General features: G+C 35.2%; 1 protein-coding gene across 3 annotated transcripts in view; it reads right to left on the reverse strand.

Moving 5' to 3' along the window:
- dapk2b (death-associated protein kinase 2b) overlaps positions 1–17,805 on the reverse strand; it is a 29,749-nt gene extending 11,944 nt beyond the window's left edge. For 2 of the 3 annotated variants that reach the window (XR_008183498.1, XM_052597554.1), the window contains exons 1-3: positions 17,643–17,804; positions 16,866–17,039; positions 2,604–2,825 (exon numbers count right to left, since the gene is read on the reverse strand). Coding sequence is in view for 2 of the 3 variants with exons in the window: in XM_052597554.1 (XP_052453514.1) it covers positions 2,604–2,825; positions 16,866–16,942 (299 nt within the window). In the remaining variant the exon portion in view is untranslated. Of the gene's footprint in view, positions 1–2,603; positions 2,826–16,865; positions 17,040–17,642 lie in introns of all 3 variants that reach the window. The other variant, XM_052597553.1, reaches the window with a different exon arrangement.
- Between the last annotated feature and the right edge of the window lie 702 nt (positions 17,806–18,507).

Below are 18,507 nucleotides of genomic sequence, written 5' to 3' on the forward strand. Positions count from 1 at the left end.
ATTAATTTAGCTGCTTCATATTGATTTATTTTTCCCGGTGACATTTTCACTATATATATATATATATATATATATATATATATATATATATATAATTGGATACTGTATTGTATTAAATTATGTATTTTCCTAATAAAGATAAGTAAAAAAATTCAAAGCATAAAAAATAGCTTAAAATATGTTTTGTTTGAAAAACATTTATTTACATATTTATCAGTGTATGTATATAAAATGCACTTAATTCATATTTATTTTTGTAAATACTTATTGACTTTTTATTTATGTCATTATTATTTTATCCATCCATTCACCCATCCATCGCTGTGGCTTCTTTTTTTCAATAATTGGATATCATATTGTATATTGTAATTTAATTATGTATGTGATGTATATAAAAAAAGAAAAGAGAGAGAGAGAGAAAGAGTGTATCCATTGCACCCAGTTTATCTCACACATACAGAGATGTTCATCTCAATAAAATGAGGCTAGTAAACTTCCTCTGTGACATTTAACCACAGCAGCTCTTAAATTGGCTTAGTACAGCTCTTTTTTATCATTAACATCAAACCACTTTATCAGAGCCCTGCAGAAATCTCTTTCCCGTACGCTCACAGACATTACAGCACAATAACAGATCAACAACAAGCTGAACAAGTACACTATGTATCCGTTTTGAAGCCTGAGTATTTGATCCAGAAAGATCACTCAAAATGCAGAGCAGCTGACAGTCACAGACAGTCCATTCAGTCACAGTTCTGACCGGATTCAGGCCACAGTTAGCTCTTAATGAGCTTCTACGCTCCCATGCACACATTACAGTCATGGTGAACCTGATCCGGGCCTCCCAGCAACTCTAGAGAGCTGACATTTACTACAGGTTCCCCTACACATTCAGAGAATGACAAACACACAGGCCGTGGAGGTTTCAACTGCTCCCATTACACAGAGTAATATTAGGGAGACATGAGTAATATTAGCCATACAAGTATGGAAATCCAGTATGCCATCTTTGGCATAATGTTTAATGTGCAATGATTTGGGACACACCAATCCTGATGCCACATGCTATTTAGGATGGAGACTATGTGAACTGGGATGCATACTGCACCGCAGCCATTTCTTTTGTCCTCTAATAAACCTGATCCAGCGAATCCGATGTTTGTTATGTTTAATGGTAGCTGAAACAGCTGTTATAGTTCAGGACTAGATGGTAAGGCTTCTTACGAGTAAGTCTTAAGAGACTGAGGGAGAGAACTACTGGTTCAAAGAGCAGTGAGTAAGAGCTGTTGGACGAGGGCGGCAGGCATTAGTCAACTAAAGAGCAGTCATTTGAGGACGCGCACTTGAAATAAAGCAGTAGCTCGCTTTGATTTGTATGTACAACCTAGTTTGTTATAGTTTTAATGGATTTCCTATCACATTTCTGAAAACGGCCTTCAAGTTCAGCTAATATTTTGATGGATTTTTCATTCACTGTACATTAAGAAATATTAGAGAAACTGGAGAGGCTTTTCTAGTTCTAAGGGTCAGAGATATATGGAAGCTTGTTTCAGCCACTGAATAAAAAATTAATAGGTAATTGCAACTTTTTATCTCCAAATTCTGACTTTTTACTCACAATTGCAAATTGATATCTCACACTTCTGACTTTTTTCTTGCAATTACAAGTTATGAATCCAGAATTGTTAGATATAAACTAACAGTTGAAAGAAAATGGCAAAATTGTGAGCAAATTTTTTTTTTTTTTTTAATTAGACCATATAACTCACAATTATACAGGATATAAACTTGCAACTGCGAGAAAAAAAAGTCAGGATTGCGAGACATAAACTCACAAATGTAAGTAAAATAAAATCCAGAAATGCAATTCTGACTTTATTTCTGAGAATTGCGAGTTTATATCCTGCAATTATGGCTTTTTAACTCGCAATTTATATCACCATTTTGGCATTATGACTGACAATTTTATACCTCGCAACTTTGAGTAAAAATAGTCACAATTCTGAGTTTATATATTTTCTTTGTATCTAAATATATTTCTCAGAATTGCGAGAAAAAAGTCAGAATTACGAGACAAACACACAAATGCAAGAAAAAAATTCTGAATTGCAACTGAGCGTTCGCAAGGAGCTTGATTGACAGACGATCTGACCAATCAGAACGCGTATATGATGTGCCGGCACTGTTATCCACCATATTACCCGACAGCTATGGCAGGTCTTCATAGAAATTCATGTTAAAACAGGTGAAAAAAGATCGACTTGAATCTTTTTCAATATAACTAAATGTAAAAATGTGCAGAGGTTTAATCTGTGCTGTTGTTGGCTGCCCAAATAATGGCAATAAGCTAAGAAATTCCTTTAAAGTACTTGTTTTGGAAAACCTGTCATGTCCGGTGCTGTATGTATGGCTTGCAGCTTAAAATAGTTAAGTTAAAATAGTGAGTGTTAAATTATATATATATATTTTTACATTAAGCCTTGAATTTGGCTTAGGAAGCAGATGAAAAGGTTCAGGATATGGCCCCTATAGAGTGAGGACAGCTGTGTGAGTGGGTAATTGTAGCTCTCACAAACTGTGTGGGAGGACGTGTTCTCACTCACAGCTCCAGGATGAGCACCATGTCAGTGCGGTTCTCGTAAACGTCATGCAACGTGATGATGTTGGGATGCTGGAGCTCCTGTAGGATGTCCACCTCTCTCTCGATCTCCTCTCGCCGAACGCCTCTCCGGCTCGCGCGACTCTGCCGCTTCTTTATGAACTTTGCAGCATATTCCACACCCGTACTCTTCTCTTTACAGCGCTTCACGATAGCAAACTGTCCACTGAGTAAAAGAGAGACAGACACAACAATACATTCAGTTCTTCTGTCTAACAAGCCAGATGATGAAGGATCTGAGTAATCACATTTAATATTAATCGCAGCAGAAAAATAGACATTTTATCTGTCAGTTTTTTAGGGTTAAATTATTCCAGGGGATTAAAGCATTTTCTAGTTTCAACAAATTTGGTTAAGAAAATAATCGACTTCACAAGAATAAAACATTCAAACCATAGACCATAGCAAAAAATTTTTCAGTAGAAGCCAGTGGTTCCTTTTTCCCCTTGAACTCATTAAGATCTTTAAATGTGATGTAAATGCATGAATTGTGAAGGAAGGTAGTGCCTCAACATCACTATGACTGGCTGATATATGAATGAATAAGTGAAAAGATAGTGACTTTTAAATGGATCAAACCGGTGCAAATTTCTCTCTCTCTCTCTCTCTCTCTCTCTCTCTCTCTCTCTCTCTCTCTCTCTCTCTCTCTATATATATATATATATATATATATATATTTATATATATTTCCATTTGAAAATTTCAATAGCAAAACTTGCCACTGATTCAAAATGACTACAATAAATATTAAAAATGTTTAAAAATGCATATATCTGATTTTGATGTGACTTGTTTTTTTTTTTATAAATAGCATGTTGATATAAAAATACAAAAAAATTCTAATACTGGTTTATTGTTAATAGTCCCAAAAATTATTAAAATGCAAGGTTTTAAGCTTCAATAAATGGATCAAAAGTAACAGTGAGTAAAGGTATGAATTCAACAATATATATATATATATATATATATATATATATATATATATATAGGCAACAAAACAAATAATTAAAGTAACAAAGTAAAAAGTAACGAAAAAGCATTTATTCATTTGTAGATTTTATTTATACATTTTTATTTTATAAATGATGGTACTTGAAGCAATTAGTGCATTAATACTAATATTAATATGTATCTATAATATATATATATTTATATATATATATATATATATATACACACACACATACACAATTAAACATTATATATTGTTGATTTATTGGTAATAGTCTCAAGACAAGGTTAAAAAGCTGTTTTATATGCATTATATGTTTTATATGCCTTTTAAAAAGCAAACCCAGAGAGTGCGCTTCTTCAGCAAACAAGTTGACCAGATGCCACTGAGACATAGTTTCTTTAAAAGCATTAGATGCTTAATTTCCTTAAAATGTAAACAGAAATGCTTAAAATTCTTCAGCACCAACCGGCAGTAACATTAGAAACGAGAAAATACTTAAATGGAGCCAAATCGTGTCAGTCTAAGTATGTCTCTATACGCTCTGTTTAGCTCTATAAGCTGCATCGTGTGCAACATGAATCACCACATGTTGCAGTTTAATTACAGACACTCTATTTATCAAGGGTACATGCAACTAACATCACAAGTACATTAATATATGAACGCCCACATTCACATATCAATGCATATTCAGTATTTAGTAACTTGGCATAGCTTTGCTTTTAGCCTGCGAAACCCATTGGGTTTGCGCTGTTGAACTGAACAATCAATTATGTGTTGGATCTTTACTTCTGAAATATGTCTACAAGGATGGTTTGTACTCGAGCTCCCTATAGAATCTGGGTTTCTTGCATAGCGAGAGCCTGAGAGGAAATCCTGCCGCAGGGAAGCGCGCGCCAACTGGGGTCACAGTGTGGGAGGAAAACGCTCTCAGAGAGAGGAGAGAGACAGAGAAGAGGAATGCCACCCACCCACCGCTTCTGTGTCAAAGACGCTTTTGCTTCCTCGCACAAGCTTTGAACATTTCAAACAATATCTCTCGACACAAGCTGCTCATGTTATTTGTTGGTTTGTGTAGACAGTGGGTAGAAAGGATACATTAAAGTAGGGATGCACAGATACTGATGCATGTTTAAGAGGTTTTAAAGGGGGTCATACAAAAGGAAAAACCTAATTGCTAAAAATAAAAAGTGTTCATTTGATCAAGTACTGTAGATGTATTCCAACCAATCACAGATAATCTATCCTTTATTCATTCTATAAATAAATCGCCATGATCTTGGATTAGCAACCATATTATCATTTAGTACAATGACAGACTTGTTAACATGCATTTTCAGTGAACTAAAACTTTAAAAGCTAAATCAAACTGCTGCTAAAACAATATAATATGTCATTTTAAAACCTCTGAAAGCCAAAGCGCAGGCACTACCATTCAAAAGATTGAGAATATCCTCATCAAGGCTGCATTTATTGATCAAAAACACAATACAAAACCAGAATATTGTGAAATATTATTACATTAACTGTTTTCTATTTTAATATATTTCATACATGCATTTTATGCCTGTGATGCAAAGCTGAATTTTCAGTATCATTACCCCTGTCTTTAGTGTCACATGATCCTTAATAAATCATTTTAATATGCTGATTTGATTATTATCCATATAAAAAAATAAAAATGTAAACAGTAATAATTTTTTTTATTTTTTTTATTTTCTTTTTTGATAAATAGAAGGTTTAAAAGAAGTGTATTTGAAATCTAAATCTTTTTAACCTCTTAATATTATAAACGTCTTCACTGACATTTTTGGTTAATTTAATGCAATTAAATTGCAAATAATTGTGATACCCCCTCACAATTCTGTGTACAGTATTCAATGTAATACATTCTTGGTGGAAATAAGCTCACATTGAATGACTAGGTATTCATTTATTATAAAAAATAAAATAAAAATAGTGACCACACACTTCCCTGTAGTATTATATAATGGTCCTCTCATTATTCAGCAACTTGGTCAATCACAACAAAGATCATGTACATATAGAAACAAAATCTTAAAAGTACAGCAACAAAAACAACATTTACTTCTAAATATAACAAAGGGTTTGTCAGTGCATTTTAAGTTGAAACTCCTTTATTTGTCTTAATACAGAAATGCATTCCCGATGCACATAGATAGGCAGCACATGAAGTCAACAGATTTAGGAAGTGTCTCTGAGTCACGACAATATCCGACTATGAGTCTAACAAGACCACAGATCTAGACGGACTGCATGTAATCTGACTAAGCGACCTGCTCTTGACATCATGCCTCACTCACGTCTGCGGATGTGCATTTGGCCCGGCTCATTATCAGCTGTGACCAGAAAAAAACAGTCCTCTATAAACTCCTCTAGTGCTGTACCGTCACAGATGAGTGGGGGGAGAAAAATGAGGGATGATGCCTTCACTGTGAAATGCACGGGATGTTTAGCAAGGTTTCTAAACATTGTAAGAATATCTTCTAGCAGACCAGAGTAGACTTCGGAAATGGATGACTGTGCTTTAGTCTTATGTCACTTATTAAATGTTATGTTAAACATTTCATGTGTTCCTGTTCCCCTTTCTTTGATCTCACATCTGAAGTATATAAAAATATGACGAGTTCTGTTCTGTTTGTCGCCTGCTGTTCTTGTTCATGCATCGAGTTCTGAATGCACTGTGAAAATAGGCTGTGTGGATTATGCACAGCGAGCAGATGATTAGACCATGATTGCAGCCAGTTTTTTCCCTGTGTTTCACATGAAGCCCCACTGAGAGCTGTGTATGTGTCTGTGCCACCCTTTCCTCTTCTAGCCGCTAGTGTTTTTTTTTTTTGTGATGATGTGCAGTGCTACAGAGCAATAAATGAAAAGAAATATATATGTATGTATTTATTCTGTTGTTTATTATATACCATAAATTATATTATATTGATTAGGGCCATCAAATCTATTAATCACATCCAAAATATTGTTATTGTGTGAATTGTTTATTTTTATATGTATATATAAATACACACACATACATATTTAAGATATATTTACATTAATATTTATATTATACATAAATATAAATATATATAAATAAATCCAAGAAATATATATACTATGGCACATATAAGCACATTTCCCTATAATTCTCATTATCATAATGCAACAAAATTTTATTTAAAAAATGTTTTCCTTCTTTTTCCACAAACTTGATTGTACTTTTTTTTTATTTCAGAAGACACACGGCCTCGAGGCCAGGGGCAGTTTGCCTGACATTTCTGTTTGTTTTATTGCAAAAACACAGACATAATAAAGACAGAGAGTTGTGAAGAAACACTGATTTAAAAAACAACAACTTTTATTTCACTCCAGAGAACATTTTTCTCACTGTGTCTAATGTGGTTTTCTGTTCACATAATGCAATAAAATCAAGAGAAGAATTGCATTACAGTTCAGTGCCTTTGGCAAGTACAACTGAAAATGTTTGATTGCTAAATCAGTAGGGACTATTGGCCGCATCGATAACTATGTTTGTTTTAAAACCCATAACCCACAGAGATACGAGGACGCCAAACACTGCTAGGTCACCGCCTGGAAAAAAGGGTCAGGTTGTCCACCGAGAGCTCAGAGGGGCCTACATAATGAAAGGTTTTCCCCCATACACATACACACAGTGCAAAGGCACGGTAAACCAAAACAGAACTGGACTGGAATGTGTAGCCGGAGGGACGGCCCGGTCTCTTCCAGATCCACAGGAGAACACAAGCCTAGACCACAACAACTCAGCTTCTCAAGTTTTCTTTTCACTTATCACATTAGTGGCATATTTCACCTCCACAGGTCACAATAATGTTATTTTAATTCACAACACATGACGGTGCAGGCAACATGTGTGTGAAGCAAATCATATACTTAGCAATTTACTCAAAGCATATGATTTTCTATTTTCTATCTTTTCTATTAATATCTATTGTGATTAATTATTATTGTACATCTTGACATGAGCTGTAATGTTCCAAATTTGTTTGCTTGGACATACACAGTTTACTTAAATTACATGGATATTCAGAATAAGGTTTACACCTCAAAAAATCTGATCAAACCAGAAATATTCCAGCTGTTTTATGCAGCTTTTCAAGAGATTATAAAAAAACAATTAAATCTGGTTGTTGCAAACTGATCTTACATTCAAATGCCTTCAAGAAGGTTTGTTTTAAAGCTGTATTATATGCTTTGTCAGAGGTGTGATTTACAGACAATCTGAGGGAGGACAGAGGCAGCCCATTGCAGGCGTGCCACTAGTCTCTGTTCTAAGCCCGCTTGTGTTTCTGACGGCTGGAGGTCTCAGTGGATTTCCACTCCCAACAGCTGCTGGTTATTAGCCGGAGGGCCTTACTGGCCGTGCGCTTGACTAAACGGCGCCAGTCCAATATTCAAATGCAGGTCCAGAGGGGATATTATGACACTGAGTTTCATTGTGTCCATATGTGCATATATGAAAAAGCATGTCCTTTGGCCTGACAACAGGATGGAACAGATGTTAATGCATTCTTTATCTGGGCTAGGTCTCATTTTAATAGCGAGTTTAAAACAACAGAGTGTGTGTTTTTATTTCCATCGCAATGGAACATATGCATATTTCATTGACCAATCAGTTTTCAGGACCGGAAGTTTCCATTTTGTGTAAAAACAATAAAACATTGCATTATGGATGTCATTACTGTGAAATCCTGCCAGTGAGTTCCTCTCAAACTGAACACACACTGTCATTCCTCCCACTCAATCTATTATAACAGCTTTTCAACTCCTTCAATTCACAGCTGCCGAATACTTGCTTTTCAGCACTTTGGACAGATGATTTTTTGTGAATAAAACATTAACAGAAGCTTCATTAAAGCATCTTGTTTGGACAGTATTGGGCAAAACAGCAGTGGGGGAAAGAATGCGAGGAATGTGCGTCGATGTTTTGTAAGTTCACCATCCCTCCAACTCGTTTGCTAAAAATAACTTTTTGTTTATTAATATAAATTTGTTGACATGTACAAAGAATTGCTATTATTGCACTGTGAGAATAAGCGGAGGGTGAACCAACTCCAGGGTAAGGCAAAAATTTGCCTAATGTCAGTGTAATCCTATTAACACGCACATCATAACCCAGTCTTTAGGCAAGCATTTACAGTAGGCCTACCCACTGAATAAAAATAAAACAAGGAAATTGTGACTTTCTATCTCACAGTTTTTACTCTATCGCACAATTTATACTTTATGTCCAATTACTTTTTTTACATAAATACCAGATATGGGTGTCATATGTCTCAAAATAGTTTTAATATGAATAAATTTGTTTATAACGTGATAATAATCTAATAAAAACATTGTTTTTATTTAACAAGTTCCAAATTACAATGCTTTCATTTCCACAGTTATTCAAACAACGCAAGCAAAGAACATTTACATTATCAAAGAACATGACCAGTCTACCGTGAGTTTAAGCAAGCACAAAAACTCCCGTTATAATCAATGAAGCTGCCTAAAATATAAAGTTAATATCTTAGTTATATCGTATGTACATTTCCACTTTGTTGTGTACGATGAGAGAATTTGCGAGAGCGTAAAATTCAGTCAGCCTTTGTGCATTGAACACAACTCGGTGTTGCAGAATCAGCTATGACTCATCTGAACTCCTCTGAATGGTCATTGCATTTATAAGCTCAACAGAATCACTTGTGATTGGATATAATGTGCAACAATGTAAAAACGCACAATTTGATGCATCATTAGCAGATAAATTTAATGCCGCAATTGACACTCCTTAAATTCTAGACCCTTGGCTAGGGGAATGCTAAGCCTTGCCCAGCCTTACACACGCTCTGCCTATGACTGTGAGGACTACAACAGGATGCTTAAAATAGCTAACTTTACCCAGATACCCCTGGATCAGCTCATTGTGGGGATCAATAGCACCTGTTGTTGACTTCAGCAGACAGACACTTACATATCTGGCCTTGAGCTTTGAAAGAAATGGATTCTTGAAAATATTAAATCAGAACGTTTTAATGGGAATGGACTAGTAGAAAATATTTAATGCAAATAAAAACATTAGTTCATTAAACACAGGCAAGACCAGTTTCTGCAAACATTATTTATACATTTGAACATTGCAACAGTTTAGATACTGATGGATCATGTGACATTAAAGACTGGTGTGAGGATATTCATAATTCAGTTTGCATCACAGGAATAAATTACATTTGAGAATATATTAACATAGAAATGGTTATTTTAAATTGTAATAAATATTTCACAATATTCCTGTTTTTACTGAAATTTTTAACCAAATAAATTGAGCCTTGTTGAGCATTTCTAACACCTTTTGAACAGTAGTGTATACATAATACAATTAAATTATAGTAAATGAGTTAAAACACAAACTTATAATAAAAAATTAATAAAATAATAATAATAAAAAAACCTTATTTTAGTCAAAATTCACAAACAACACATGCCACTTCTGCCAAATATTGGACAGTTAATTGGCAGGTGATGCATTTGCATAGGTTATAATGTCTAAAGGTCATATGTATCATTAAAATAATCATAAAGCATTTTTTTTGCCACTCAAAAAAGTAAAAAAAGTTTCCAATCTTTCATCAAGTCTCAGTATGACATATTGAATGCATTGTACTTTTGTCCTTTACAGCCTTTTTTTCCTGCTCACTTTAAATTATATATGACGTCCACTCTGACTAAAGTCCACCGGCAGCTGTCTCTTCTTACATGATTTGCTGAAATATGAGTCAAAAATGTCTTGACTAGTGTGTTATCAAATGTGCGGGCTGATTACTTATAGTATTAGTCATCGTTGTGTTCACTTTATGACTCATAAAGTTACTTTCACTCTGACATGGCAGAAAAGTTTGCAATGATTCTCCATTATTATTCTAATCAAATTATTGGGGGCCTGGAACAACAGATTTCATTGACATTATGTGTCCTCATGGTTGTCCCCATGACGACAGCCCTGTATATAGAGTATATGATGACTCACAGATAAGCAAACAGCCAATAAAGATACAGACCAGAAACATATGGCGAGCTGTTAAAAAAAAAAAAAAAAACACAACAAACCTCTTAAAAACCAACAGCTGTGCGTAGTCTGTTGCTATGGGGATGATTTGCACAATCTCTTAAAAAAAATGCACATGCAGTACATATATTTATAAAATAGCATCTCTCACATTGCATCAAGACTGAGTCCTGTCAAAACATACACAAACACATCAACGCTAAAAAATGCACTAATTCTCTCATCTTCTGTGGCTTTCATCACTTCCTCCTATTGCTTAACCTCAAGTGAAGGGGAAGATGGCATAAGTTGCTTTTTTTCTCTTAAAAAAGCTGAACTGAAAGTTTTTAAATGCTGATTATGAAGGGCTATCCGGCATCATCTGTCTGAGCCACACACATGTCAGATCTATAAAAGCGTAATGTTTTAGCCAAATATATTTGCTCATGGAAGAGACAGATTTGCCAAAGCCCGCTGACTCAAAAGCACAGCTGAGCAATGTAACAGGGTCACTATATATAATGTGTTACATAAGAGCTCTGTCTTACCTGTCAACTAACACACTAACTGGAACTGGTATCTGTGACATATCTGTACAATATATACTGACTGGATCTTACAGACCTTTAGACGCCATACTTAATCTGATGTGCAGGACAGATGTACAATCGGATCAATGTGACTTATTCACAAAATACAAAAAAAAATAAAATAATAATAATAAATAAAAAAAAATTATAATAATGATAATTACAAAAAAGATGGCAAATAACACATTAATATAAACATGGAAATTTGAAGTACAAAGACTGAAACATGTTTGTTTTATTTGCAGCTGTCAAAAAAAAAGGAAGTCACATGTTGAAACATGTCCTGTTTCTCGTGCACGGAAAACCTCACAGCAGTGAAAAAAAATAAAAAAAATCAGTCAATTAAATGTTTTACTCTAATTCATTACATTTAATTCTATTCATTTTATTTAATTCAACATAAAATGTATTACACGTTTAGGAAACAATGGGCTAACATAAACTATGGAACATAAAAGGAGATAATTTGAGAAACATCTCCTTTTCTCCTTTTTTCTGTTCATGCAGTGGATGTCATTGGTAACCAAAACAGCTTTGTTAAAAAAAAAGAAACTAAAACTGCCAGCAGGTGGCTTTAAGTGTCTTTATGAGTCATTTATTAATTTATTCATTCAATTCGGTCAAATGGCTGATTCATTCAGGAATTAAGTAAATGGCTCAGTTGATCATTGATTCACTCGATTCGTTAAAAACGTGGATTCGTTCACAAACTAAACACCGCTTTGTTACTCGAAGACGCACAACAATTCTCCTGTGTGTTTACAGGCAATATTTTTGTTGACAAAATCAAAAACAGACAATATTGTGTTTAAAATATAACACAATATCAACTGCAATATCTACTGAATTGTTGTATAAAATAATCACATTCGGGACAAACAGCACTTTTGTGATTGCTCTCGCTGCTAGTGTGATATTGAATATCATGTGATATAAATATGACACAAACTGGGCATTTTTTTTTGCCCAAATATCTTGAATTTTTGTGCATAACTGCATTTATGGAGTTGTTGCACTGCATAATATTGAAGTCCCTTCATATACTCTTTGATAATATTTGTCAACAGTCAACAGTTAATTGTGTTATTTTTCATAACTAATTAAGTTAATGTGTTAAAATAACAGCCCTAGTTTTTAGCCCTACTAAACACTGCAGGGGTTTGTACTATTTTTTTTGAAGTTATGGGTGGTTGCACAACTATGGCCTAAAATACATGATATAGCAATAGCAATGATGCTATAATTGAAAACTGAGAACTGGTTCTGATTCAGAACTACCAAACATACAAAAACCAAATACAGAGTTCTGGCATGAAACTCTAGATGGAGCAGTCCGATAGGTCTAACTCAGTCTGAACTATAACATCATTATCACATGGCACAGCTAATTGGTTCAGCCTGTAACGGTAGCCAATGAGCTCACTGCTCAACATTCAGATATATGATTAGTGCTTGCTGTAGCAGTTTGCAGCCTGCTTCAGAAACACTCCACCTTCCCCAGCTCCACCTGTATAGATCTGCTATGAGGTGATTCATGTATGCTATAGGGAGTTATTTCATGTATGTTATATTTGCAGCAGCAGTATTTCTTACATGCTCACAGCAGCATGTTGTGGATGTATTGGCAGTAGCAGGTCCCACAGCAGCAGCAGAAGCATAGCAGATGTATTCCGCCAACACCAAACACATCAACATTGTCATGTACATTACCATGCTAATCCCTCCAAGAGTTGTCATGACAGAACTCATTTTAATTTTAATAACATTTTGTTCCATTAGCCGTTGTCAAACATCCGCATTTACTCGCCAGTTTGGACGAAAATTCATTTCAAAATGAATTTTGAAATAAAATGTCTAAAATAAGAATCATTTTCAATTGTATTCTTTTGAATTATTTTAAATAATTGAAAATAAATAAATACATAAAGCACTCAAGGCTGGTCATATTTTGAATATATTCTCAATACATGTTTTATGTATAAAATGGTTTATAATGTCAACTATCAAAAGCATGTAAACATTATTTTTGAAAGTTGTCAATTAAACAAAGATTATTGGAGCATACTACAGTACAAGTACAAGAACATACTATTTCAGTTTTTATTCTATATTAGATATTCTATAATACTCTTGCCATTTCTTTGTGCTTATCTTTGTAATTATTTGTGACATTTACTGAATAAAAATGATTTCCAAGCCATCTTTACAAAAATTTTGGATTTACATCAACATATCTTCCTGTAACAAACATGTACAATAACTTTGACAAATATAGCCAACTTGTACACTGTCATCAGTCCATTATAGAGATTCCAATCATCTCTGAATAAAGCTCCTGTCACCAACAAGCCCCCACCTCCAGGGAACAAAGTGGTTGCATAAAAGGGTCTCATTTGTCCCACACTGTCAACCTTTGAAGCAGGTGATTCATGCCGTGGTGTGACAGCCAGTCCCCAAATCTCCCACACGGAACATGAACGCTGGTGGGAGTTTTTGAGTGTGAACAATTCTTTGCGTTTAAGTGTCTTCATCTTTCCTTCATTCTCTCTCTCTCTCTCTCTTGTTGTCCTTTTCTGATAGATACGTTTGCAGCTGCTAATGTGTTACAGATCATCACACACAGCTCTGTGAAACCACATATGAGCTATTTCCTCTTTCACACGCAAGATACGTGTCAATGTGCGTGAGCATTTCCACCTCAAACGCATCTATTACTCCATGACATGTCTGTGGAGACGTAGCCATCGTTTGGAAAAAAGAAAACCAAAACGTTATCAAAAGAACATTAACTTCTAGGCTTATTGAGTTTGCGGAGGACAGGATTGCTTTTAACACACAAAGCTAAGCTAACAACCTTTAGCTTTTGTACTTTGTGCTCTGGCAGTGTCAGCAAAATGAGGTTTATTGTACTGTATGTTCTCTGTAGTAACAGTTACTATTGGCTCATATCTGCATACCAAGTATGTTAAACCTAACAATAAATCTGTGCTCTAAACCCGAGTGAGCTTTTAATGATGTCTACTGCATACACAGGCAACTGCCTTCCAAGACAGCATGCTCAGAACCACAAACAAGGCATCAACTCAAGACACAAAAAAAGCTATACACAGAAGCTTAGCATGTTGCTAAGCTAACAACACTATACTCAAAAAATATCTAAAATAAATATTGGGGGGGGGGAAACAAGGCAGCCAAAAATATTTAAAACAAAAACACACTTTTAAAAAAACCCAATGAAATATACATATATTATCGATACGTTTCCTACTTTCTCCACCATTTTGGATTCAGTCTAACTTTAATATTGCCAAAATGGGGTATGATGAGATGGCCTGTTGTCAAGTTTCACATTTTGATTGTTAAAATTGTCTTGTTTCGCCTATTTTATCAATCAAAATTTGTAATTCGACAGACTTACACTGAAGCAGGAAACCAAGCAATTTCTGGAGACAAGAACCTGACAGAGAATTAGTGATTGGACCTTTTGACTTAAAGGGATAGTTCACCCAAAAATGGAAATTACCCCATAATTTACTCACCCTCAAGCCATCCTAGTTGTATACAACTTTCTTCTTTCAGATGAATACAGTTGGAGCTATGTTAAAAAATGTCCCGGCTCTTCCAAGCTTTGATGTTTTGAAGCATGGCAGCTGGTTTGAGCTGGTTATAAGCTGGTTATGAAATGGTCCTCAGCAAGAGCTACTGTTGTTCCTTAGGAACAGCACATGACCAGCTTAAACTAGCTAAAACCATGCTTCAAAACATGCCAAACTGGCATATGCTGTTTTTTTTCCAATAGGGAAGGCATTTATTAACCCCCCATAGCTGTGTGGAGCACGTGATGGATATGATGGATAGATGCACTTTTTTTGAATTCAAAAACTCAAAACCCATTCACTGCCATAATAAAGCTTGGAAGAGCCAGAACATTTTTATTATAACTCGGATTGTATTGATCTGAAATATTAAAAGTCATTTTAAGCACCTAAGATGACTTAAGGGGAAATTTTTTTTTTAATTTGGGGTATCCCTTTAAGTCCTGTTTACAAAGGACAATAAATAAAATGATAACTATATATAGTCTATGAGACGTCCACACCACATCATTGAAATCACTTACAGAACGCTTTTTTTTGTTGAACATTTTACCCAGTATTTGTGCTATTTAGGATTATTACAGTACTGTATTGTTAGCTTAGCAACATGCTAACTTCAAACTCGGTTTAGAAAGTGTTGAGTTCTTCCGAAAATGTGGCTTTAAATTCTAGTTTGAACAAACAAAGCTGGTCCTTTATTAATATAAAGTAACTGAACGTACAGCGGTGCTATCAGTCCTGTCCTCACAGTCCTGCAAGGGAGGTCAGGTCTCTCATCTAATCCAGGGTGTGTCATAGAAACTGTGCCTTTGAGTGGGACACAAAGCCATCCAGGCAGATGGCCGATTCTGTTACATATTGCAAACAATAACCAACATCTGTCTTTCCGCCGTAGCCAATAGTACCTCAATTAGGAGGTGTCCATGACAAAAAGCAACAACTTGTCCTAATTACAGGATGACGTTTTTCCAAGCTTCCCTGAAAACAGTTTTATGGCCTTTCTTGTACATATTCAAGTTTTTATATGACAGATAAACGCCAAAGGGTGACTTTCACCTGCAACCTATAACAAGGGGAGAGACATGGCATTAACCTGGGTGTAAGACTACACCTTTCCTGAATGTTCACACAGTTTAGCACTTCCTGTCTGGATGGATTTGCAACTTCCTTCTGCTGAAATGGTAGAATTGCTGTTATTATAATAGTTTTTTGTGCATTAGTAAGTGTTAGGCTTGTGGCAGCTTTAAAGAGGAGTGTGCTTTGTCAGAGAGAACAACATATGACTCAAGAATGAGAACCGGAGCCAAGGGAAAAGAGGGTGGGGGGTCCTCACATTTTTGTTCAGTGTACTCCAGATCCTTCCAATATTTCACAACTAATAAGTCCTTTTTAAGATTATTGGAACAATATGATATGTTCAAGCGATTGAAAAATTCCCTGTTTTGCTTGTCCACAAAATAAAAGCAGATCTGGTGTTCAAAACCCTCGATAGGTTTTTTTCAGCGATGCCTTAGAAGAACCATCTTTGGTTCCTCATACAACCTTTCAGTGAACGGTTCCTAAAACGACCACTTTTTTAGTGATAAGAACATTTAAAAAATCTAAAAAAAAATGTTAAAGGTTCTTCATGGAACCAGATGCTAATTTAAAACCTTATTTTTAGGAGTGTATGAACAAAAACTCTATAAACATTCTTCAAAATATCGTATTTTATGTTCTGCGGGAGAATTTGAAACAACATGAATTTTCATTACAGGTTGAATTTTCCTTACTAACTGTTTTGATATAAAACCTTGCATGCATTTTGTTATTATCCAATGACATGAAAAATCTTAAAAGCTTGTCAGCTGTCAGGTAAAACATTTTTGTTTCCAAACATAAATACCCTCTGGGGATGGTCCATATAACTTACCGGACAGTCAACAACCCACAAAAGCTGGAAGCAATAACAAAACCTCCTCATGCAACCCATCATATCACTCACCTTCCAAGTTCTTCACCAATATCATAGAAATCCTCCACTTTTTGTTGATTGAACACAGCCATTCCTAATGTCCCCATTGATGATGATTGTGTCTCGGTAAACAGGAGACAGTGGGTCAACTCTGTCTTACGGTGTCCCTTGAGGAACACGCAGGCTTAGGGAAGTTCTGCAGCTCTGAAAGTCACAGGCACTCACATAAGCACTTGTTTCAGCATGCTGCACTACATTCCTTCACTTCCAAGAAGGTGTAAGAGCATGCAACTCATCTTTCTCACTTGGACATATTGTATAAGACAATGTGAGAATATCACAATATATACAGTTTTGCTTACTGGTGATGTAAGGTATGAAGGCACCAGACTAAAAGAGTCTTATTAGGGATAAAACGGATGTATCAAGTCATTAAAAGAGGTCAAATGACTTTCTATATAGGAGAAAATAAGGGTTCAACGTCATGAGAATTATCCGGTGAAATTGAGACTGCTGTTTCATCATATAGGATACTGATTTACGGTTTCATTGTCATATAAGTAAGGAATGTAAACTATATTGATAATATCATGATGAACATGTATCTTACAGGTGAAAGAAAACACACTATCGTCTACTGTAGTTTGTTGTATTCTATAACTAAGCGCAACATAATAATCATGAGAAACATTCACACCATAACATCTCTTCCTATGTCTTTGATCACAAGTTTAACAAGACACAATGAACTACTAGAAGTAGTAGCTTTGGCGCTTTCAATGAATGAGAAAATGTGGGTTGTCTTACCTTTTATTTTAAGAAATAACACTTATTTTACGGTATTCCGCTGATATTTGTAGCATACTGGCGGGTTAGAGCGCGTCTCTCGCGCAAGTCGCGCTGTTGAACTGAGACTGAAGGAGCGCACGCGCTTAAGTTGTCAATCGCGCGCCACCTGTTGAGCGCAGCGGTGATGTCAGATTGGCGATTCTTTCCAGTGAATCAGTAGAACCGGTTTAAACACACCGGTGTAAACAAGTCATTTATGAAATAGCCATAGTTTTCAAATTAAAGTCTAATTATATTAGAATTAAAGAAGTAGGGCAATTCATTTTTTTATCTAATGAACATTTTTGTCTGACTAAAAACGTATCTCGGCATGTTTAACAATTGGACAGACAGATAAATAACAAAATAACTAAACAAACTAACTCTACTGTATTGTAAACTTACAGACTACTGACTTTCGGAGAACGGACTTTCTATTGAATGGAGAACCAAGTGAACTGAGATATTTTGAGAACCAAGAGTTTGACTGGTGCGGTAAAAAAAAAAAAAGTTATTATAATTGCGGAAATGTTACAAATAATATGTACTGTAAATAGGGATTTGAGACAAAATATTCAAACTGTTCCAAATACCGAAATGAGAAAAAAAATCGGTCTTTCTTTCATATTTTTGAACACATTAATCATGTCCGATTCGCGAATGAGTCGTTTATGCGATTCGGTTCCTTTACAGTGATTCGGTCAAACCCGGTTATCACCTTTGGATCAGATCTGAACTCGCCGTGAATGTTGGGATCTGGGATATAAATGAAAAAAAAATATTATTAACGCTATTATTTACTCTCTGATGCATGTGTTTGATCCGTCACGTTTGCAGTATTATC

This window comes from Carassius gibelio, chromosome B25 (genome assembly GCF_023724105.1).
Source record: "Carassius gibelio isolate Cgi1373 ecotype wild population from Czech Republic chromosome B25, carGib1.2-hapl.c, whole genome shotgun sequence".
Taxonomy (NCBI): Eukaryota; Metazoa; Chordata; class Actinopteri; order Cypriniformes; family Cyprinidae; genus Carassius; species Carassius gibelio.